This window comes from Phaethon aethereus (assembly GCF_964289735.1).
Source record: "Phaethon aethereus genome assembly, chromosome: 2".
Classification (NCBI taxonomy): domain Eukaryota; kingdom Metazoa; phylum Chordata; class Aves; order Phaethontiformes; family Phaethontidae; genus Phaethon; species Phaethon aethereus.
The window spans coordinates 166,236,699-166,259,159 of record NC_138582.1 but is presented as its reverse complement, the minus strand read 5'-3'; the positions used below and the strand labels follow the sequence as shown (position 1 = coordinate 166,259,159).

General features: G+C 47.8%; 1 protein-coding gene across 1 annotated transcript; it reads left to right on the top strand.

Annotated features, from left to right (window-relative positions):
* Positions 1–294: 294 nt before the first annotated feature.
* On the top strand, positions 295–21,310 carry LOC309402789 (cryptochrome DASH-like; the record flags this gene model as incomplete). The annotated part of the gene is made up of 14 exons (XM_081996724.1): positions 295–360; positions 486–658; positions 2,449–2,542; positions 3,702–3,832; positions 4,688–4,836; positions 5,210–5,298; positions 7,384–7,457; positions 9,776–9,865; positions 11,758–11,837; positions 13,143–13,202; positions 14,301–14,458; positions 18,226–18,345; positions 19,360–19,536; positions 21,203–21,310. The coding sequence occupies 14 exons, from the start codon at positions 295–297 to the stop codon at positions 21,308–21,310; spliced, it is 1,569 nt and encodes a 522-aa protein (XP_081852850.1).
* Positions 21,311–22,461: the final 1,151 nt, after the last annotated feature.

The window sequence follows — 22,461 nt, the reverse complement described above, 5'->3', positions numbered from 1 at the left end:
CCCGCCGCCCTCTCGGGACACGGGACGCGACCTGCCCGTCCCACGGGCCCGCAGGGAGGCGGTGTTGACGGCCGCAGGCAGCCGGAGGCGGAACGGCTCCTCCCCGGCCGGGCGGGCTGAGGGGGAAGCGGGGCGCTGCGGCGGGAGCGGGCTGAAAGGGCCGGGCCGGGCTGGGAGACACCGGGCTGAGGGAGGGCAGAGCCGGGCTGGGCTGGGCGGCCCAGGCTGAGGGGGCCGGGCTGAGGGAGGGCAGAGCCGGGCCAGGTAAGGCGGGACCGGCCCTGTCGAGGCACCATGTCGGGCGCGGCGAGGACGGCCATCTGCCTGCTGCGCTGCGACCTGCGCGCCCACGATAACCAGGTAGGGCCCGGCCGGCGGCCCCTCGGGTATTTCTTTAGAAATAACCCCACTGTAGGGTAGAGTGGGGAGAAGTGTGCCCTGCACCCTGTCCCCAGGAGCTGTCACGGCCCTCTCTGTGTTTCCAGGTGCTCCACTGGGCTCAGAGTAACGCAGATTTCGTTATTCCCCTCTACTGCTTTGACCCGCGGCACTACCTGGGCACCCACTGCTACGGCTTCCCGAAGACAGGGCCCCACCGGCTCAGGTTTTTGCTGGAAAGCGTGAAGGATCTAAGGGAAACACTCCAGAAAAAAGGAAGGTAGTTGAGAAAGCATCATGCAAATAACATGTCTATTTTTATTTTCCTGCTGGTTTTCAATGCGTATCTGTGCTCTGAGTCAAATCCTGTCAGATACTCTGGGCTCTGGTGATGGCTTATTTCAGAGAGCCACAGCCCTACTGTTAGACACAATAAGATCCGAACATAGCCCCTGTTCAGATGACCTGCTGTGGCATCTGCAGGGGAGCGAAGAGCCATCCAGGCTGCGTGCCATTCGGGGTTTTGCTTTCTTGAGCTCAGATACCACAGATGGGCGTCAGCCTTAAGTGCTTTGCCCAAAAGTCCTGATGACTGAAGACATGAACAAGTCTTCCGAGATGTAGGCAACAACATTAGCCACTGTGGCACGCGTCCTTCCTTGTCCCCAGCAAGTTTTCCCCAGCAGTTGCCTTGAGGCAGACCGACATGGATCCTGGCTTGTGAAACTGGAGAGTTAAGTTTGCTCATGCCCTGTCCCACCAAACCCAATCTCTTTGGTAGGCTACACTGTGGGAAGGGGGTCTTCAGGGATTCCTCCTTCATCATGCCTTTAGAAACCATAACTGGGGTAGACCAGGGCCTGAAAGTCTACATGCTGAAGAATGCCGTTACCAGATAGTATCTGGCTTTGCTTAGCAGAAGATGCATCAGCCAGCCTGTCTTCTCTGAGAGCAGCGTAACAGTGGTAGGAAAAGCAAGAGGAATGGTTCTGGGTTTGCTGTGCAGTATGGGCTGTGCAGGTGGTGAATGTTATAGGAGACTGAAAGAACTGATCAGTGGGTATCTGCACCCACACCCTGCAGTGAATGGATTCAGAGCTGCTTGGATACTGCTGTGCTGTTGTCAGTGGCTAAGAGGTTGGTCTACTGCAGTGGGAGATGTGTGGTTGTGAAGAGGTGCACTAAGACCTAGGCTTCATTTCTACAACCATTAACTATCTTCTTAATGCAGTGGTAGACAGAAATATCCTCCATGTCCCATCTGTGGTGTTCCCTGTAGGCAGCTTGGTTTCTGCTTTTCTTATGGGTCAGCAGCACCCCTTGCTCCTGCCTTCTTCAAACCCAGCCCATCTTTGAAGAAACTTTTCAGTTATGCTTTAAATTACTCTGGCAAAAACACTGTATTACCCCTTCAAGAAATTCTTCTCCAGCACAGCCCTCTGTTAGATGATGCAGTAGTGTATGTGTGAGAGGGAGACAGGGAAAGGGACAGAGTGATATATGAGGGCTCCTCACAGAACGCTGCACCCACCTCTAACCAACTTTCCAACCACAGCTTCTCTTTTAGTCTCATTCCCTGGGTACACAGCTGGGCAGTTGGTGAGGCTGCAAGGTGGGAGGGAAGTTTTGTTGACTGTTACGAACACAGAGCATTCAGAGGAAAGAATTCATCTGAATACTCCCACATGAAAGTGGAGAGGGGTCTGCCCACAGGCCACCGCTACCTGTGAAGGGCACTGAAAGAGGAATCAGTTCTTGAATCTCAGCCTTAGTGTGTGAGGATGAACGGATCTGACAGATTTACTTTTAGGTAACAGCCTGGCTTTCTGCCCAGTCATCCTTTCTAAGGCATCCAGGGTGGTAGAAATGTGTTTGACAGAGACTTTCAAACTGTATTCAGTGGGTCCTAAAAAAATGTAGGCTAGTCAAATCTTGCCTGTCTGCCTCCACATGCTGTCCGTGCTTCGTAGAGAACTAGTACATGGGTGCCTGGGCCAGGACTAGGACCTCCTGTACACATAAATAACAATAACATCAAACCTAATTCAGGCCAATATGTTGTGTTTGCAGTACCCTGGTTGTGAGGAAGGGGAAGCCAGAAGATGTGGTCTGTGATCTGATTACTCAGCTGGGCTCTGTCAGTGCTGTGGCTTTCCATGAAGAGGTAAAGGAAATATTTGAGTGACATTGTTGAAAGATAAAATTAAGTTGTGGAGGTTTCTTCCACAACAAGGTAGTGATGCAGATTGCGTATGCAGAGCCTTTCTTGTCTGCGGTACTGTTAACCTTGGGGAAACTGGCTAGCTCCTGGGATGGGGATGGTATAGGTGTCCGGGTGGGGGGCCTTGCTGGATGACAGCAGCTATTGGTGATCGATCACTTGCAAGTGCTATGTCTTGAAGAAGAGGAGTTTCTGGCAACTGGCATTTTAGGTCAGCTGAATCCACGTTTGCATCAAGCTGCCTTTTCCTGGCGCCTTCCTTGCACAGGGAGCTAACTGCTAGGGGGCATATTGTACCGAGTGTGGATACAATACACTGTCTTCACGGAGCTGAGCAAGTGGCTTGATCCAGAGCCTGCTGAATTCAATGGAGGGCTCTGGGTCCAAACCACTGGGCCTGGAGGCTTTGTGTACACACACACACACGTATATATGTACATAAATGCACTCAATATCAGCAGAGTCTGGGCCTCAGAGCTGTCTAATGCAGGAATCACTCTGTGACCTGCACTGCAGATATTCCTGCTGTCAGGCCTATAACCCTTGTAACTTGGCAACCTACACATCCCATATTGCCTTACTCCATACAGCACTAAGAACAACCACAGAGGATCAGACAAAAGGCCTCATCTACCTCTGTAGCCTTTTTCCTGACAGTGGCCAATAACAGATGCCTAGAGAAGACCACAGGAGCAGGACAAATCTGGAAAGATACTTCCCCTGCATACATTCCCAGCCTCCCAAGAGTCTGTGGCTCAAGTATTTCTTGAAACAGGAATGCTATCCTGATATTCAATAACCCTCAGCAGATTTCTTTTACATATATTTGTCCAATCACCTTTCCAGTGTGTGCAAACTCTAAAGATTGCAACGTCCTATACCAAAGAGTTCCTTATTCTGTCATTGGCACTACTCATAGAGAGTGAAAACACGTGTTGGGTTTGGCAAAGGAAAATACTCAGAGATTGTCTGTGTGCACCTCTGTCTAAAGGGATGAAGCTAAATTTGGAGATGAGGGAGGAGGGTCCAGGGACCACGGTCTATCCGCATGTGGGAGGTGAGGCTGAGGAGCCATGGCCTCACTGCATTTTGTTCTCCCTAGGCCACGCAGGAGGAGCTGGATGTGGAGAAGGGGCTGTGCCAGGTGTGTAGTCAGCATGGGGTGAAGATTCAGACATTCTGGGCATCCACGCTGTATCATCGGGATGACCTTCCCTTCAGGCCTATTGCCAGGTGAGCTGCTCCGTGGTACCTCTCACTCTTCCACTGTCCCATTTGTTTCTGACTCCAGTGAATTGCTCAGGAGGGATCTTAGTTATCTGGTCCCACAGGGAAGGGACCCATTAGTCCGTCTACATTTATGGAACAGCGCTGTCATGCTCATACACATCAAGAGGAAGGGGCACATTCATCCCTCTGTACTAGTAGGATTTACGCTCTGAAATGCATAAAGCCATTTCACCATTTATTGAGGAACTGATTTCTCTTTCCCCTTCTACCAGCACAGTTTGGATACTCGGTCTGCAGTGACGAGTCCTTGTGACATTGGACTGGATTGCTCCGTTACTCCATCTGGCTAAATGCAGCTGCCTATGACAGTAACCCTTTGCATGTGGACTCACTCTTGTGGCTCCCTCAATAGTCACTTGAGGTGTAGTTGATGGAGTTGAGTGATTCATGGTATCCTATAGAAAATGTATAAAATAGGGCAGAAGAGTCAGGCCATAAAAATGCCTGTTTCTCTCCGTTGACTGAAAAGGGAGTGGGAGGTTGCAAATTTTTACATTGTGGTCAGCCTTGTGGGTAATCAGAAGTTATGTGAGATAAATCTGACCCTCAGGACACACCTTACACTGAAAAGGCACTGTTTACATCAGAAGCAGAAAGAAATTGGGTGAAGGACTGAACTTCCTATTTGCTGCTAGCCCTAGGGACATCTGCCTCTTTTGTGCCGGGTGACGTACAAACCTGCATCACAAATATGAACTCGGCCCTCAGGAGAGCACAGCCTAAAAAGCTGTGTGGTGCTGCGTGGAGGGGCCATGGTAGCCATCCTGCAGAGACATGACTGTGCTGTAATCTGTGCAGGTTGCCCGATGTCTACACCCATTTCCGAAAAGTGGTGGAATCTGAGGCGAAGGTCCGGCCAACCCTGCACATGGCAGATCAGCTAAAGCCTGTGGCTCCAGGGGTGGAAGAAGGGTGTATCCCTACAATGGAGGATTTGGGACAAAAGGGTAAGAGAACTTGATTTGGCAATTGCTCCCATGAAATCCTACTTAGAGATGTCTCTTACTGAGAATCAAAACATGGAGGCCTCCCCAAAGACAGTCATTGCCCTTCAAACTGTAACTAAGCCTCTCTTCACTCATGCAGCAAATAAAGGTAAATTCTCTGTGTGGAGGAGCTGCCCTGCAGCTGGGTAGAAAACATCCTCTTAGTAATTTTTAATATGTTTGATATGGCCCTTGCTCTAAAGGAAGACCAGGGCATGATCTTTTATGTCTCCAAAGCAGACATCCCTGCTGCTGAACATCCCTAGATTTTAAGATCCCTACCTTTGAGATGCTTTCTAAGGGAGTAACAAAGTGATTGTGTTTTCTGTGGCAGATCCTGTGACTGATCCACGAACAGCTTTCCCCTGCAGTGGAGGAGAGACCCAGGCTTTAATGAGACTGCAGTATTATTTTTGGGACACGGTAACACTTACATTTCCTTGTCTACATCCTCCCCCTTGTACATATGGCTGTGCAAGTGGGTGAGGCTGCAATTTCACTTCCTAATAATACTTCCTTAGCTCCCGTATAACACTTTACAAAGGAGGGAATTAGCATTATTTCAGTTTTTTAGAAAGACAAACTAAATCAAAAAGAAGTCATCCAGGAACTGCGACTGTTTGCCAAATACTTAGGAGCCTAGTTTAGTGGCCATCCCTCTTAAGTCTTTTTTTTCCATCAACTTTTGGGAATTGGGACAATTTTTCCCTCCTTTTACCTTGATTTGCCTTTTCTACTCTCCTGTCCCACGTCATCAGCAATGTAGTTCCTCCATTTTGGAGGAATGACAAGTGGCTTGAAGGGCTGCAGTTGCAATTGGGGTGAGGAACAACTGACCCAAGCGGCTTCCCACAGTTAAAAATAGTAGGAGGTTCCTCGCAGTCTGGTTTAAAAACTTACAGTCAATAATTACAGCTACTTCTTGCTCCCTTGCTTTGGTGGAGTGAAGCTGCTGCTGACTGCATTTTGTCTGTGCATCTGGACTGGTTTTGAACTTTTTCCTGGTCTAGTTTGAGGAACTGTGTTAAATTTGCCTTGTGTGAATTTAGACAAAGACAGGTGTGCTGATTTCCAACAGCATCAGACCCTACACAGCTTTGTGGATAAAGGGGGTAGCATCTCTCCAGCTGAGATGGGTTAAGAAGCGTGCTGTGCCCAGTGTGCTCACTGGGACAGCCCCTAGGGAATTCTTTTCAGCTGTGCTACAGAAATTCCTGCATTCCCTTGCTGTTGGGGAGCATTGTCGTGGTTTAACCCCACTAGGCAGCTCAGCCCCATACAGCCGCTCACTCACTCCCCCCGCGGTGGGATGAGGGAGAGAATCAGAAGGGTAAAAGTGAGAAAACTCCTGCATTGAGATAAAGACAGTTCAACAGGTAAAGCAAAAGCTGCATGCCTAAGCAAAGCAAGGAATTCATTCACCACTTCACATTGGCAGGCAGGTGTTCAGCCACCTCCAGGAAAGCAGGGCTCCATCACGCGTAACGGTTACTTGGGAAGACAAACACCATCACTGCGAACATCCCTCCCTTCCTTCTTCTTCCCCCAGCTTTATATGCTGAGCATGACATCATATGGTATGGAACAGCCCTTTGGTCAGTTGGGGTCAGCTGTCCTGGCTGTGTCCCCTTCCAGCTTCTTGTGCACCCCCAGCCTCCTCGCTGGTGTGGTGGGGTGAGGAGCAGAAAAGGCCTTGACCCTGTGTCAACGCTGCTCAGCAATAATGAAAACATCCCTGTGTTATCAATACCGTTTTCAGCACAAATACAAAACACAGCCCCATAGTAGCGACTGTGAAGAAAATTAACTCTATCCCAGCCAAAACTAGTACAAGCTTGCATAGCTTCTACTCTTGGTCAAGCATTAATACAATCGGTACTGGAAGACCTGTTCCTTCTTTTTTGTTATGCAAATATTGTCTTCCCTGGTGAGCTAGAACAGCCCTTTAGCAATTGTAATCTGTGCATCGAAGGGGATCAAGGAGAGATCAGGCTTCCCTATGTCCTCTGCATTGTCAATGGAGTGCTCAGAAAATGGAAGATCTGCACCCTGCTGTAAATGCGGGTGGCCCAGAAATAAGAGTGATCAGGATTCCTGCAGCTGAGTGCTGTCAGACACTGTGGTTCTCAAACCCGAACAAGCAGCCACATGGACAAGGGAACTGGCCGCCAGTCCCACTGGTGCTTTTAAGTGGATTATTGATCCAGAGTCAGATGGGTACGGGCAGGCAGCAGCACAGCCAGGTTCATAGTGCTTGTAGAAAGAAATGTGCTGCAGGCTGAAGCAGGGAGCATAGCTTGTGACCTGCATCCAGAGCTATAATGAAAACTGCTGGCCTGATTAATTCCTGTGCACTGAAGGCAGTAATTTGGCAGCTCTGTAATCCTTGCAGGCAGCCATGAGAGGGAGCCCAGCCCTGCCAGATTGCGCTGTCTCCAGCATGAAAGAAAACATATTTAGCAGGTTGCACGTAAAGTATTAAAACCTTTTGTTCTTTTGCTCACACAGAACCTGGTTGCATCTTACAAGGAGACTCGGAATGGACTGGTGGGAATGGACTACTCAACTAAATTTGCACCATGGTAAAGATTTTTGTTGTGAGACTGGAAGCTCCTTCTCTACTCCTGTCCCAAACTGATATTACCTGTCTGCTGAGTACTCACTGGGCATGATGTGATTCCCTTGCCCTTTTTGTTGGGGTAGAGCAGCCTGAGAGCTGCTCTTTATTGTGCTTCCAGGCAGTGGTTCCCTGGGAACATTCCTGCAGTTAGGAATTGCTAAATATAGCAGTACTGTGCCAAGAGCCCAGTGTACTGGGAGCAGCGATGTGGACAGGGCACTGAAAAGACACACCACTTGGCTTTGGCTTTGTGCTGTTTTGTGTTACAGGGGTGGTTGACGGCAGCCAGGGAAGAAGCGTAGCTTCACCGTGTTGATAGGGCTGTATCAGGACTCGATCCAGTCCCAGTTTGCTGAATGTTGTGGGGCAAGTCACCTCACTGCCGTTCTGTTTTTCTGTGGGGTGAAGAGACATTTGCTGTTACTCCTATTGCAAAAGGATCTCTTGTTTGGGTAAATATGTTGACTTCTAATAAGGGGTTTTAGTCTCTGATGCTGGAAGAGGCAGAGTTAATTCTGGACTGAAACTGCAGCAGCAGGACCCAGTTCAGCCTGATGCTGAGAATATCTGATGTGTTTTCCCGACAGAATTGCAATGTGAAACAATTTTCTGAGGCTGTTAAGGTCAGGATTTCTTACTTTCAACTGGCTTTGTGCTTTAACGATTGCAGTGGATGGCTCCACCTGGTGGCACTTTGGGCTCCCAGGACCACTGGCACTGCAGAAGTTCATTATTTGTGGCCTCCACTCGAGTTTTTCCAAGCTGGCCAGTTGTTCAGAGCAGACAGTCCTGATCTGCTTGCCCCAAAGTGTTCCTCCATCAGATAAGGCCAACTGTATCCTGGGCTGCCCCCAAAGCCGCGTGGCCAGCAGGGCGAGGGAGGGGATTCTGCCCCTCCGCTCCACTCTGGTGAGACTCCCCTGCAGTGCTGCATCCAGCTCTGGAGCCCTCAGCACAGGAGAGACATGGACCTGCTGGAGCGGGGCCAGAGGAGGCCCCAGCAATGCCCCGAGGGCTGGAACAGCTCTCCTGGGAGGACAGGCTGGGAGAGCTGGGGGGGCTCAGCCTGGAGAAGAGAAGGCTCCGGGGAGACCTTATTGCAGCCTGCCAGGACTTAAAGGGGGCTGATAAGAAAGATGGGGACAGACTTTTTAGCAGGGCTTGTTGCCATAGGACAAAGGGTAATGGTTTTAAACTAAAAGAGGGCAGATTTAGACTAGATCTAAGGAAGCAATTTTTCACAATGAGAGTGGTGAAACCCTGGCGCAGGTTGCCCAGAGAGGTGGTGGATGCCCCATCCCTGGAAACATTCAAGGTCAGGTTGGACGGGGCTCTGAGCTACCTGCTCTAGTTGAAGATGTCCCTGGTCATTGCAGGGGTTGGACTAGATGGCCTTTAAATGTCCCTTCCAACCCAAACTATCCTATGATTCTATAATCAAAATCAGACAGGTTCAGATTGCAGGCAGTCATTCATATCTCACATGGGCCATTTCTAAGTGTTAGAGCTGGTCAGTAATTAAGGAAAAACTCTTCAGGCCCTGTCTTCCTGTTTTCCAAAATTCATCAGAACATCAAGAGTTTCCACAAGTCCTAGTGGGAAATTGCAGTAAAATGCACTTCTAGGAAAATCAAGGTAAAAGTTGTTCCTTATCACAATGGGGTTGGAGTCTACAAGCTCTTTCCTGGCTTGCACAGCACTGATTTGGAACAAACAGAGCAGGAGCCCAGTGGGTTGAAATGCCAGAGCTGGGTTTGATTCCCTACTTTTCCTACCCTGCCTGAGATTTTCAGCAAGTCACTTGCCTTCTGTGGTTGCTCAAATGAGACACTAAGGCACTGCAGGTATAGGAGCCCTGGGCATATGGTAGATAGGTTTGTAGTAAAAGGAGGGCTGTTGAACAGCTAAGGCAGATGATGTAGAGATTGACATTTGAGATGCATTTCTGGGTTTGTCATTGGTGCACTAAGTCACCAGCTGATCAAAGTCTTTTAGGCAAAACTTGGCAAACTTCTGTAAAATTATTTATCTTAGTAGGTTGGAGACTCCTGTAGCAGTTGTACACTGGGAAGGGGAGAGATTTTGATTCTCAGGTTGCAGAGTTGCAAAAAGTCATATAACCTGTCTTTGGGAAGCTGTTTGGGAAGTCAGTGGCAGAATTGCAAACTGAGTGAAGTTTTCAGACAACTCTAAACATAAAACTGCCCCTCCACTCCCTCCATGCAGACGTCAAGCTGTCAGTCCTACATTGCGTTCAGGACATATTTCTTCTGCTTTCAGGCTGGCGCTGGGCTGCATTTCACCTCGATACATCTATGAGGAGATCCAGAAGTATGAAAAAGAGAGAACGGCAAATCAGAGCACATACTGGTAGGTCCTTGCACAATCAGCATGACTTGTTTTCTCTGAAAAGGAAATTGGCATCTCATGCACAAGGAGAGAGTGATTTGTTAACTTTCTTCTTAATTAATGTTTGTTTTTCCTGTGATTGCTGTCTGGTTCCTCTGGGTTGCACTGCAGTTCTGTTTCAGTATGGATTTATTAGTCTGCCTTTGACGTTCATAGGCTTTAGGCACTTTATAAGTAAAGATTATTAATGCTAGTTGTCATTATTATTGCTGGGAAATTGTGGTTCATGATTTTTAAAATGGATCTCTGTAAATCATCACCATCCCTCTCTGTATTGTTATTATGGGCTAAATGAGAAGGAAGAATAATGATTTACAAATAAAAGCCAAAGGGTTTCTCACGCCAAGGATGTGAGCAGGGTTTCACCCAAAAGGCTCAGCCACTGCATGACGCATGGTGCCAGAAAGACCTCTGGCCACAGTCCAGCAAATGGCCCTGTGATTGCTCAGCTGCCTGGCCGTGACCATAACCCATAGCAAAGGGGAAGAGAGGACTGGCAAGTGGGCTTAATGCATCCCGCCTTGTCACCTCTGCTCTTCCTTACGCTGCCGCTGGCTGCTCGCTTGCCTGCAGGTTGTCCTGAAGGAGTCTGGGGGACAGTTGAGGCCAGTGTATCCATCCCTGGGCTGGCCCTGAACTTCTTCACACACTCTGATGTACCCAAACACTGTGAATTAAAGCCTGGTAGGGAGCTCTTATGGAGAAGCAGGTTCATGTTAGAGCCTGGCCTAACAGTAGACCTGGATGGGAAAGAAACCAAACCAGAAAGTCTGTGCAAACTGTAGAACTATATTTTCATATTGGTTTGTTAAATTTACAACATGTCAAACAGCACAGTGGTTGGTCAAGAACAGGCAGAACATTGCCAACAATTCCGGCCAAAATACTCAATTTCATCAAAATTCAAATGACAGATAAAATATCAAACTTTTGCTTGTTGAAGTGTATGCTTTTTTTTTCTTCAAAGAGAATTAAGAGAGGAAGGATTTAACATACTCATGTTTTTCCACCTAATAGCCAGCCAGCCTGCCTGCAGCTGGGGTGCGATGGTGATCTGAGCATTTTAAAGTGATAAATAATTATAAAAAAGAAGCTGTCAAGCTCCCAGGCACTGCATTGAATTGTACAGTGAAATACAGGTCGTGGTGGCTGCACATGAGGGACTGATTGAACCTCAGTATCATGACAGTAGTTGTTAGCATTTGGACAGTGTCCTGTTTTGCAATCAAGTTCTCCAGAAAGATCTTGTAAGCAAAAACATCAGCTGAGCAGAATATTTCCAATATGTCAGAGAGCTGAAGCAAGTCTCAGAGGCTGAGGTGCCATCATTTTATAAGAAGCTCTTTTTATATAGAAGTTTTTATATAAAACTGTCTATTTTCTGTGGGCCTAGCACCTGATCTCATGAGCTAGACCACTGCAAACCCAGTTTTGAAAGGTGCTTTTAAGTCCCTTACAAAGGATATTGCTTAAATCAATGCAAAGCTCTTAGGAATGTGCTGACATGCTTGGTCATGTGGAAGTGTGAAGCTGACTCAGGTCCTTGCCCTGCTCTTTGGAGATTATATCCCAGTAGGGACGGATGCGAAACAGGTTTCCTGAAATTCTGCTCCTGCACTCAAGTTAAAGAAAGCTTCCCAACTGATTCATGCAAAGTTTGCTTTCACTGTAGTCAGCCAGGTGCAAGCCAGATAAGTAGGCTTGGGGCAAGAACTGATGTCATGGGAAGGTGCGTGAAATTGCTCATTGTGAATAAACCTCATGTGTTAATGATGGGTGCTACGGAAGCAAACCCCTAATTCAGCAGTTTTATCTGACCCACGGTGAAATACAGACATGGCTTTGTGTTTTAGGGTCCTGTTTGAACTGCTGTGGCGGGATTATTTTCGATTTGTGGCCCTGAAGTATGGCAAAAGGATTTTTTCGCTAAAAGGTGTGTATGGATCACCATATTTGGAGAGGAAATGTACAGAAAAAGTAAGAGAAAAGGCTATCAGCATTGTGTTGTACAAATGTCCTTCTCATAGCGCTTGTGTCACCACCCTGGGAACTTACTGTTAGCACAGAAGTGCCTCAACACCACAGTGCTGGACACTGTATAGACACTGAGACTTTTGCCCCAAATCTGATGAGATACAGAGAGTGTTACTAATCCACGTCAGTGGGAAACAGCAGCACGATAAGTGAAGATGCTGTTTCTGAAGACACTCCACCTTTGGAGAGAATCCAGGTTTCAGGCTTGCCCAAGTTCACCAGAGAATGTGGGACAGAACAGGAATCGACCCAGCAGTGTGAATCCCAAGACACCAGATACTCTTTCTGGCTTGCACTACATAGGAATCAGAGTGAGATTCGGCTCCAGACCCAGTCACTTACATGCATGAAATGGGGGCCTGAACTCTCAGTGCAACAACAAACATCTAGTCCATATGGTCAGGAAACCCTACAGCTGATGCCTGTGTTGAGTGAGCTCTTCTCCATGTGATGTAGCTGCCCCCACCTGAGCGTTGAGCGCTGTTTTAGATGCCCTAGGGCAGTTTGCCTGGCATGCAGCCATGGCTGCAGAGGAGCTCATCTCCCTCAGGGCCTGTGACACATCTGCCAGGCCTATGTGGTTGTTTCGAGTGCCCTACGGCATCTCAGATGGCTCTGGATGCCAGTGGTGGGCCTAAACTTAGATGTCTGAAGCTAGAGCTGAGTTGTCCCTGCTGCCTCCATTCCACCATACAGAGGACTGTAATTACTGCTGCACTCCTGCAAACATAACGTCATCCCCCTCCTCTGTTCCTACCCCACTGCAGGAGCAGACTGAGGACTTCTGCCCGGTAATTCTGGGTTCAGTATCTGCTATCGAAATTGATTTCACACAAACATTATCCTGGAGTAAAACTGAACAAGAAAATACTAGCTTGGGCCAGAGGGTACCTCTGGCCACTTGTGAGGTCTGAGTCATTTTTAAGTAAAAAAAAAAGAGCAAACACCAACAAAACACATAATCGAAATCTGTTAGGGCTTGAGCATCCCCCGTGTGCATGAGACATCCCTTTGCAACACATGAAAGGAGGAACAGCTCATCTCTAAACCTTTGCAGAAGGAATGTGGCTTGTTTGTAATGCCACTGATAGGGCTAGCTTCATCCTAATGTCATGTCAACCCAGGTGCCTCTCGTGATCATTTTATTAATAACTGCCTGTGTCAGCATTTGTCTTCATTAGCAGTTCATTTTTTTCTTCAATAGGGCTTCAAAGTAAAGAGGTCCCCTGGAAAAAGGACCTTCAGCTCTTTGACTGTTGGAAAGGTCAGTAGAAACTGCAGGTTTGGCTAAGTGTTCTTTTGGTTTCCACGTGTCTGCATGCTAATGTGTGCCCTAACACTAACTCAGATTTATGTAGGGCAACTGTCAGCATGATCAAGCCCTGCCATTTAAACTGTTGCCACCAAAGAAGAATCGAGCCCCTCAGTTCGGTGTGAGTGCGGGATACTGGGCTTCCCTTCTGAGACTGAGCACCGCACAGGAGCAGGCCCACAGGGTGTCATGAATGGCCAGGCTCTGTCTGGCTGGTACACGCTTTGCGAGATGCAGTTAGATTTTCCTGCCTAGGTGGAAGTGTTTATGACCTGTTGGTCCCTCCTGTTTAGTCACACAGAGGCTGACCAGCCCTTCTTATCAATGCTAGATTGCCGTGCTTGCTACGTTTTGTTCTTCTGATTGGTTTTGGTTAGAAAGCAAAACCAGTGTTAGAATAAATCACATCTTTCGTTATACCAGAGCCTTTAATATATGTGCTTTTCTTTATCTTTTATAACTTTGTTGTCATATGAATAGCAAGTGTAATATCTCAAAACTTGGAGGGACTAGGAGATTAAAGTATCAGAATCAGTTAAATACATACCTATACAGCTTTCTTCACATTAATGCCATTTGTGCCCATTTGCCCCCAGGTACAATAAATCTTTCCCTTAACAACTGACAAGGCTCTCTACTTTTCAGGTACTAACCCTGGGGAACTTGTCCAATACATTCCTCTCTGCTATTAGTCCCCTGCCAAGAATCTCTCTGTTCTTGGCCCATCTCACTATTGTCTGTATATTTATTTGGCTCTGCAAAATTCCCTGCAATCCACCTGATTCATTGTTTCCCAGTCTGAGATTTTTCTGGACCTTGTTTTTTTTCTTGCTAAAAATTCTCCTCATTTTAATTTTCAGTACAAATTCCTATTTAATTTCCAGTGGATCTTAGTGCCTGCACGCCAGCTAAACCTCACTGAAATCTCTCCCTGCTGCTGTACACTGGCACTGTCTCACCTGCTTGGATGGCTGTGAATGCATGACCACAGGTTAGTTTATGAGTGCCCCAAAACGTCATCATCAAGCATGTAGGCTTTTGTCTCTGCAGATGGCAAAACAGGGGTTCCTTTTGTCGATGCCAACATGCGAGAGCTGGCTGCGACGGGCTTCATGTCTAACAGAGGGAGGCAGAATGTCGCCAGCTTTCTTACCAAGGACCTGGGTCTGGACTGGAGGATGGGGGCAGAATGGTTCGAATACCTGCTGGTAAGACTGAACCCTCTGTGTACCCGGAGTTGTTTGTGCTCCCTGCCCTGAGTGACAGACAGGAGGACAGCTCTGCCCAATAAGGAATGATATGGAAGATGATCAGTAATTTTCAGGGTGATATAAAGCCATATATATACTGCTTGCATGGTACATAATTCCCAAAGGTCACGTAGGAAAAGGGAATCCATCGACCAAGGTGTAGCTAGGACGTTTGCAATTATAGTTTTGATCCTCCATGTAGGGTTTTAGCCAGAGATCTGTCACACTTGAGAAAACATCCAAGCATGAATTATGTTAACAGTGCTCAGATTTGCTCACCCCAGAGGTTGGGGAGGAGGACAGCCCAGAAATAGAACATAAAAAGATATGTGTTCTGGCCCCTAAAGCCAGTGCTGGCACAGCATCTTTGTATTGATCACTGTGGACAGGGAAGTCATCTAGGCAAGAACAGGCGAGTATGGACAATAGCTGGATCAGCTTCCAGAGAGCTCCACCCGGGCTGGAGGCATCCTTCTTCATTCTGATGAGTCACAGGCCTCCTGCCAACTGGAGCATTTCTCATATGCCAGTCAGCAGTCATGCAATTAAAGAGCTGGCTTGCTTCTCTGTCCTCAGCCCCCATACCTTCTTCTTAGGAAAGTCTGAAGAAGTGGGCAGTCCCCAGTTCAGAGGCACGGGTTGAGAGACCGTCAGTAGCACCAAGGTGAACGGTGAAAACTGAGGCTGAGGAGGTGGTAATCTGCATTTGTTCCTCACCAGACTGAATGGTACAGACTGAAAAAGACTAATATCGGCCTCACATTAAAGATCTTGTCTGTAGGATACAAGAGGCTACTAGTAATCAGGAAACTTTCTACTCGCTAGTATGGCTGGAGGTACAGAGAAAGCCCAGTCACCTCACCATTATCTGCAATTAAAAGAGCCTTTTTTGTGAATGTAATTTTTTATTTGAGCTTCCTTGGAGCTGGGCTCTGAAGTGGCTTTGGCTGTGGAGATCTAAAGGAAAATCTGGGTGCTCTGAGCAGTGGTGGGCTTGCACGATAACATGGTGCAGAAGTGCTACAGGATCTTCCAGAAAGTGGTGTTGGTAGCTCCATGCAGTGGTGCTTTTCAGATAAGAGCGAGAGCCCACAGCACATGACCCCAGTGTCATGGAAAAAAGTGGTGTCCTTATCCTTTATATCCTGGCTGGAATTTGGGATGGAAAATCTTAGCCTGAGTGCATTTCTTTTACAGTTTCAGTGGTTTTTATAAGATAGCTGATAGCCTGTGTGCCCTAAGCTTCATAGCAGTGACTTGCAAAGCAGTGGCTGCATTTTAGCATGGATGATCTAATTTCTGTAGCCTGAGTGCATTGTATGTGACACATGGTGGCCATCCAGAAGAATGGTACAGCACATGCGAATGCACAAACACACCTGGGCATGCCTGTCCTCCATGGGTCGGCCACTAGGACCGTTTTGAATGTTTTGTAGTATCTGGCTTTTGATGGCATCTATCAGCTATGGCTTTCAGAGCAGGTACAAAGGTGACTTCATTTCACAGAGAGAGCAGCTTGCTTCATGTACAGGCACGCCTTGTACTCAGTCACCAGTTAATTAAGAGTTGGGAGTCAGGAATTGAGGCTTTGCTCTGACGTGTGGGCAGCCTTGCCTTCCTCAGATAGGAGCTTGGTTCTCTTTTCAGTCAGACTCAGACGGCCACAGAAGATTCCTGATCCTATTCCCCAAGTGAGGAAGACCTAGAAGGTCTCAGGCTAGAAAGATGCTTCCTGGGTCACTGACCTTTATTCACATGGGCATAAATGTTACCAGCCTTGCTGGAAGCAGGATTTGGCACTCTGCACTAGCCCTTCCATCTCGGGAAGCCCCAGATGCTGACTGCCACTGTAGGTTGGTGTGGCACAGGCTGATCCTTGTGTCCTTCTGTCCCTTCCTTTCAGCTTGTGTCACACTGATACATTGCTAGACAGCTCTGTTACTTTAACCTGGTGGCAGCCCCAGAAGAGATAACATATAGGAGAGATCAGGTTGATGGGGGAGATATGCCTATGAAATGGTAGAGGCCAGTACAGAACTGAAACTGGTCTCACTAGCCTCTAAAAAAGGAAAGCAATGCATATTTCATCTCTGATACTTCCAGCAAAGCCCCACCGAGTGTTTGCGCGTGCCTGTGAAGATGGCGTTTGTTATCCACACCAGAGGGGCACGGAGACTCAGGCACACTCTCTGCAATCTGCTGAAGCCAGGGGAAAGGCCAGACACCTTTGGTCAGTCATAGCTGAGGGTATCAGCTACGATTTCATTCACAGGGTCAGGCCTGAAGGAAAGGGAGAGAAACAAACAGAAGAGAATGCCAGGAAGGGGCAAGGCTGAGAGGGAAATGAGCTTGCCTCCTCCAGTCCCCCTTGGATTTGCCCTCACCTCCCACAGACGCTTTCCTGCATGTTAATTGCACAATCAGGCCTCCGATGGCATCTTTCTTCTCCTCCTTATCTCGCCGACTGGAGGAAGCGCTGCTGGGAAGTGGAGGCCTAGTGCGCGGAGAGCAGAGCTGGCTATTGATCAGCCTGACCCCAGCTCTCACTGGCTTTGCAGAGAAAGGGGAAGGGAACGTGGCAGAGCCCATTCCCCTGTGCCTTCTGCCATCTGGGTCCATTGAGCTCCCCACTTGAAGGAGTGGATGAGATTTTGGAAACATCACCATGTGGACTGGTTGTTGCTGCGGCTGCAGTAACGGGAGAACAGCACTGAACCTGCTTAGCGACATGTCTTTGCAAACTCTTTCTGCTGCAGCTGCCAGCGCTACGCTTTCGCAATGCGGACACCCCTCCTAGGAACGCTCAGAGATCCCACGCCCTATTTGCTATCACTGCCGCTCCCCTCCTGAGCTAGGTTTGAATTTTCCTACAACTGGAAAGTTTCTGATGTTGGATTTAAGCCACCCTACCCAGCTGAAAAGCACTCAGACTGAACCATGTTCTGCTCTCATCTGTGCCTGTTTCAGGAGCCTCGCTCTGTTTTACATAAGCACCCTTGAGAGCTTTTTTTCTGTTTAGATGTAGAATAACTTGACAATGTGCAGCCTACTAAGTACGTCACAAGAGCTCTAGCGTTTCCTATAGTAAAGCACATCTCTCAGCCAAGTCACTGTGAGTTGAGGCTTATTGCCTGAAGAAAATAGAGTATAGCGGGGAAAAAACTGCAGTGCTTGTATCAATTGCAACTTCATACATGTTGTGTGGTCACTCCATACAGTCCGAGTTAGATTTGTCTCCAATCTGCCTAATAGGATCTGCAGAGATGATTTTGTTAGCCTGTGGTCTCTGGGTAACAGGTCAGGAAGAATTTTCTCTCGTATTTGTCATGTACTGGGCTACTGTTTCTCAGAATATGAGCACGCAAAAGCTAGGGCTAGTTGTTATGAAGTCTGCCAGATGATGGCAGAAAGGGAAGGATTTTGTTTTTTTAAAAAGGAAGCTGAGAAAGAGACTTTAGTTGGACTTTTACCTACCTCATTGACCTAAGGGCCATGAAATGAAGTAGCCTGTGAAGCTGATCCCAGCTGTAGAAGACAGCCATGCAGCATACTCCTCTTCTGAGCCAGATGGCTGTACCTACATCAGAGAGCTCCGACTACTCCAGTGTGGCCAGACTGATTCCCATGCAAGGAATTTTCCCCTTGAGATAAGGAGTGGATGGGGAGAGAAGATTGACCCAGGGTCAGCCCAGCTCTTCTTACTGTTTCCTTCCTCTGTTCCTAAGGTGGATTATGACGTTTGTAGCAATTACGGCAACTGGTTATACAGCGCTGGTATTGGCAACGACCCACGGGACAACAGGAAGTTTAACATGATTAAACAAGGCCTGGATTACGATGGCAATGTAAGTCTTGTTCAGCCATCTTACAATGAATAGTGCCGCAAAGCATATGTGATACTTTCAGGGAACAGAGGAGATCAATCTGCTGTGTGGATACTGCTGCAAAAGCGGCTCGGTGATCTCCTTGCCAACAGCCAGGCAGGTTCCTCATTGTTGTACGGGAAGATCTGATGTTTACAATCTGCTACTGTCCCCAAAGAGGCTGGTGCTCTGTACACCCTCCCTGCCCTGCCACTGACCTGTGCGTTTGGTGTTTCATCACCGTTTCTTCCGGGCAACAGCCACATCCCATCCATATCTCGCACAGCCATTTCCTTGAGCACAGAGCAGCTTTTTGGAGAACTTGGAAGTAACAAGAGAGATGGAGCTGCTCACATGGAACCTCATGAGGTCCTGGAGAGTAGATTAAACCTGTGACTCCTCTGTAGGTGGTGGGAGGAGATGAATCGCCCTTTCCATGTGCTTAGCCAGTGTTCACATACCGGATTACCTGTTTCCACGCTGTTCCTTATCTTCACAGCAAGCTGCGCTGTTGTCTTTTGGCACGGTAGCTGGCAGGACTTAGCAAGGAATCAGAAATTAGTCCTAGGAGGGGACACAGCAGTAGAGTTAATGGGAGAGATTCACGGGCAAGGGGAGTTCATCTTGCCCAGCAAAAGAGTGTGCAGTTGAGCTAGTCCCCCTAGTTTCCTTCAGTCACTGGAAAGAAAAAAGGACTCCTAGGGAGTGACTTCATCTCACTATGTCCTAAATAGGGCAAAAAAGCAGCTCTGTCTCCCTCCTCTGCCCACAGTGACCCTGGGGGAAGAGGTCCAGCATCCAGGCCTCTGTGTTCAGGCCCTAGTTCTGGGTGGAGGGTTTAGCAGGAAGGGCTAAGACTTGACAGCAGTAACTGATGCTGTGGTACACCAGCTTCTTTACCTGGAAGTCAGGCTTTTCTTTCATGATAAGAAAGAGTCTTGCTGGGAAGCACAGATTATTACTGAATGGATCCTATCCTGTTGGTTTTGTTTGCAGGGGGATTATATCCGGCTGTGGGTTCCAGAACTACAAGGCATAAAGGGACCAGATATCCACACCCCTTGGGCACTGAACAGTGCTGCTCTCTCCCAGGCGGGCATAACTCTAGGTGAGACCTACCCACATCCTGTTGTGACAGCCCCCGAGTGGAGCCGACACATCAACCAGAGGCCCGTGAGTACCGGGAAGGTTCCAATGGGGTGGGAGGGCTCCAGGCACAGCTGCTCTGCGTCTGTGGAGTGTCTGTGAATTCTGCTCTTCTTTCTCAGGTATAAAGGGAAAAAATGGCTTTAATGTAAAGTCACATTACCTCACAGCCGAGGATTACGCAGCTCTGCACAGGGGCTGTGCAGCCAGGGTTATTTAGCTGTGTCTGTCCTAATAAACTAAACAGGTCTGAGGCAGAAGCCCGAGTACCGACCTCCTGTCATTCAGCCAGTTACATCATTAGTGTATTCCCCAGCACTACTTTTCCAGGGCCAACAAGCACCTTCCAGAATATTGTCCAAGTACCGTCTGAGGATACCAGATGCCAAGGACTGTCACAAAATACAGTCTTGACAAAGCCACCCTACATCATAAGGACATAAGCTGTGCCAGGCCAGTTGGCTTTAGGGCTGAAGAATGAACCTGTGCATGTTTTGTTTACTATTTTATAGGTAGCTCTTCTGACTAAGGTTTTTTCCTTCTGGATATACATAGTGCCAGATATCAGTGGAAGGATGGACAATCTCTGAAGGCTTCTGCTGGCCTAGCCACTCCCCAATGCAGATGGACAGAAGGGAGACAAGGTTGATGCTCAGTTTCCACTCTGTTCACTTGTGCTTGAGTGCATCCAAACTGGAGTCAGCGAGGCCAGTCAATATGCAGACTGGCCCTTGCACTTTCTTTGTTTTTTGGGTGTATCTGCCCTTTAGAATGGGGACAGATTAAGATATGGATTGGGTGACATGTCAAGACTTGCATCTGCTGACTGGGCTGCTGTCCTTGGAGGAGATGGGTATGGAAGGAAAGTGCTCTGTAGGTCTGGGTGGGGTCAGTGATGGTGGAGCTCGAAGGGAAGAAGGAAATGGATGTAACCAACAGTTGTGTATTTCAAGGGGTTTTCAGCATTTTGATTTCCCCCATGCATCCTCTCTGCCTCCTCCTGAGTAAGGACACTTTGTGGAGGCTTAAATTTAGTTGCCGTCCAACATCCAATGAAGAATGAAGCATGTCTCCATTTTGGGTTTTAATCCCAAGGTGCAGTACCAAATTTCTCAGGCCAGATTCCTTTGCCATTAGTGGAAAGTTTTGCAGAAGCAAAGCCTTCCGCTTCCGGCCATGCTGTTGAAGGGCCTGGATTATTACCCTTCTGTTTAAGAGTGCATCCGAGACCAGAGACGGGACACTGCGAAGGAGCCACTTGGTCAGATGCTGGTTTGAGGCAGTGATGAAACTTGAACCCAAAAAGCTCCTCCATCAGGGACAAGTTCCATTTTGATCAACTTTCCCAGTTGGGGCTCTGTGGGCCTGCACTGCCACATTGTGCTTGTGAAATAAAAATACTACTGGGAGGGACTGTTGGCCCAATGTTACTGAGGCCTGGAGAAGAACCTCTCCTTCTACCCCCCCACAAACGGTGTATCAAAATACCTTTGAAAATACAAGCCCACATCTTACCAGAAACCCTTGTTTCCCAAGTCCAAGCCCAGAGCTGTGCCTGTCAGGCTTCCCTGCTTTTTTAGTGGGAGCAGAAGTGCCACATGCCCGTTTTTTTTTCTGCATGTCAAGGCTGCTTTGTGATCAGATTCACTCTGCAGCATCAGTAAACATCTCAGTGTTCATCTTTCATTTGCAGCCGGGAAGAAGTCCCCATCCCAGGGGCAGGAGGGGACCTGCACACACGCCGATGCAGCACAAGGACAGAGGGATAGATTTTTACTTTTCTCGCAAAGAAGATGTATGATGAAGGCTGTCCAGGTGTGTGCTGGAGAAACGCTCAGTGGGAGGATTCGCTGCTGAAGGTGCCAGGATAACGGTTAATCTCCTTGAATCAGGCCACAGTAAATTAACTAGGGCTCTCCCAGGGAGAGGAGCTGCATGTGGATATTTGGAGGTTGAGTATTAGCACCAACTGTGGTGATCAGCTCTCATATTTTCACTTCTGTGTTTGCCTGTCACCTTCTAGGAGCGGCTGCCCTTCAGTGCTGAGGGTCCAACTCCCATGGACAGGTATCGCTCTCAACTCTGTCAAGTCCTCTGGTTGAAAGGGGCTTGTCTAACTAATATTTAATTAACCAAAATGGCATGGCCTTTCTGTTTGGAGGAGGTGTGGCTGCTTTTCCAGTGCCTCTTCCTTTGCACTGCTGCTTATGGCTGCTACAGCTAAATTTCTACCTCTTAAAAACTGGAGCAGATAGTTTATGCAGCAGGTGTTCAGTCAGAACTCCTTCTAGTGAACTTTCTTATGCTAATATTTCATGTTTTAAAGCTTTAAAACTACTGATCACTGTGCAATTAAAAGTTTTGCTACTGTATTATTTTCTCATTTCCACTGATGCAACAGAGATCCATAAACAGAGTGAGACTTCAGAGGACGTTCTTTGATGTGTTTCCTACCGTTGTACATCAGACAAACAGTAAATTCCTCTTGAAAACTGCCCAGGAGTCCTTGCAGCCCCCAGGTTGGTTTTGGTACGAGACTGGAAGCTGGAAACTGTTCAATTCACAGCTGAGAACCATGTTTTGTGCTCAGCACCAAAACCCAGTCTAAAACTGTTCCCTGGCCTTTTAAGCATTTGGGTTTTATGCAGAATGTTGTACTTGCTGGAAGAGTTTGGGAATTTGGAGATAGCCATATTTGTGCTATCGTGGAGCACTGTCACCCAAAGGGGAGCCCAGGTTTGAACTCCTCAGTCCCAAAAGCAGCCCCTCTCAGCAGACGGCATGTGGCTCTGGGTTTAATACCACCAGGGATCGATTTGGACATCTTTCGTAGAGAATAACACTGTAATTGTTTTAAATCCCTTTGAACAGTTACTTGGGTAGGTCGGGTCAGGACTGGATTGGGAAAAGAACTGGCGTGGAACACAAAAGCAGGTTCTTCTACCAAAAGGA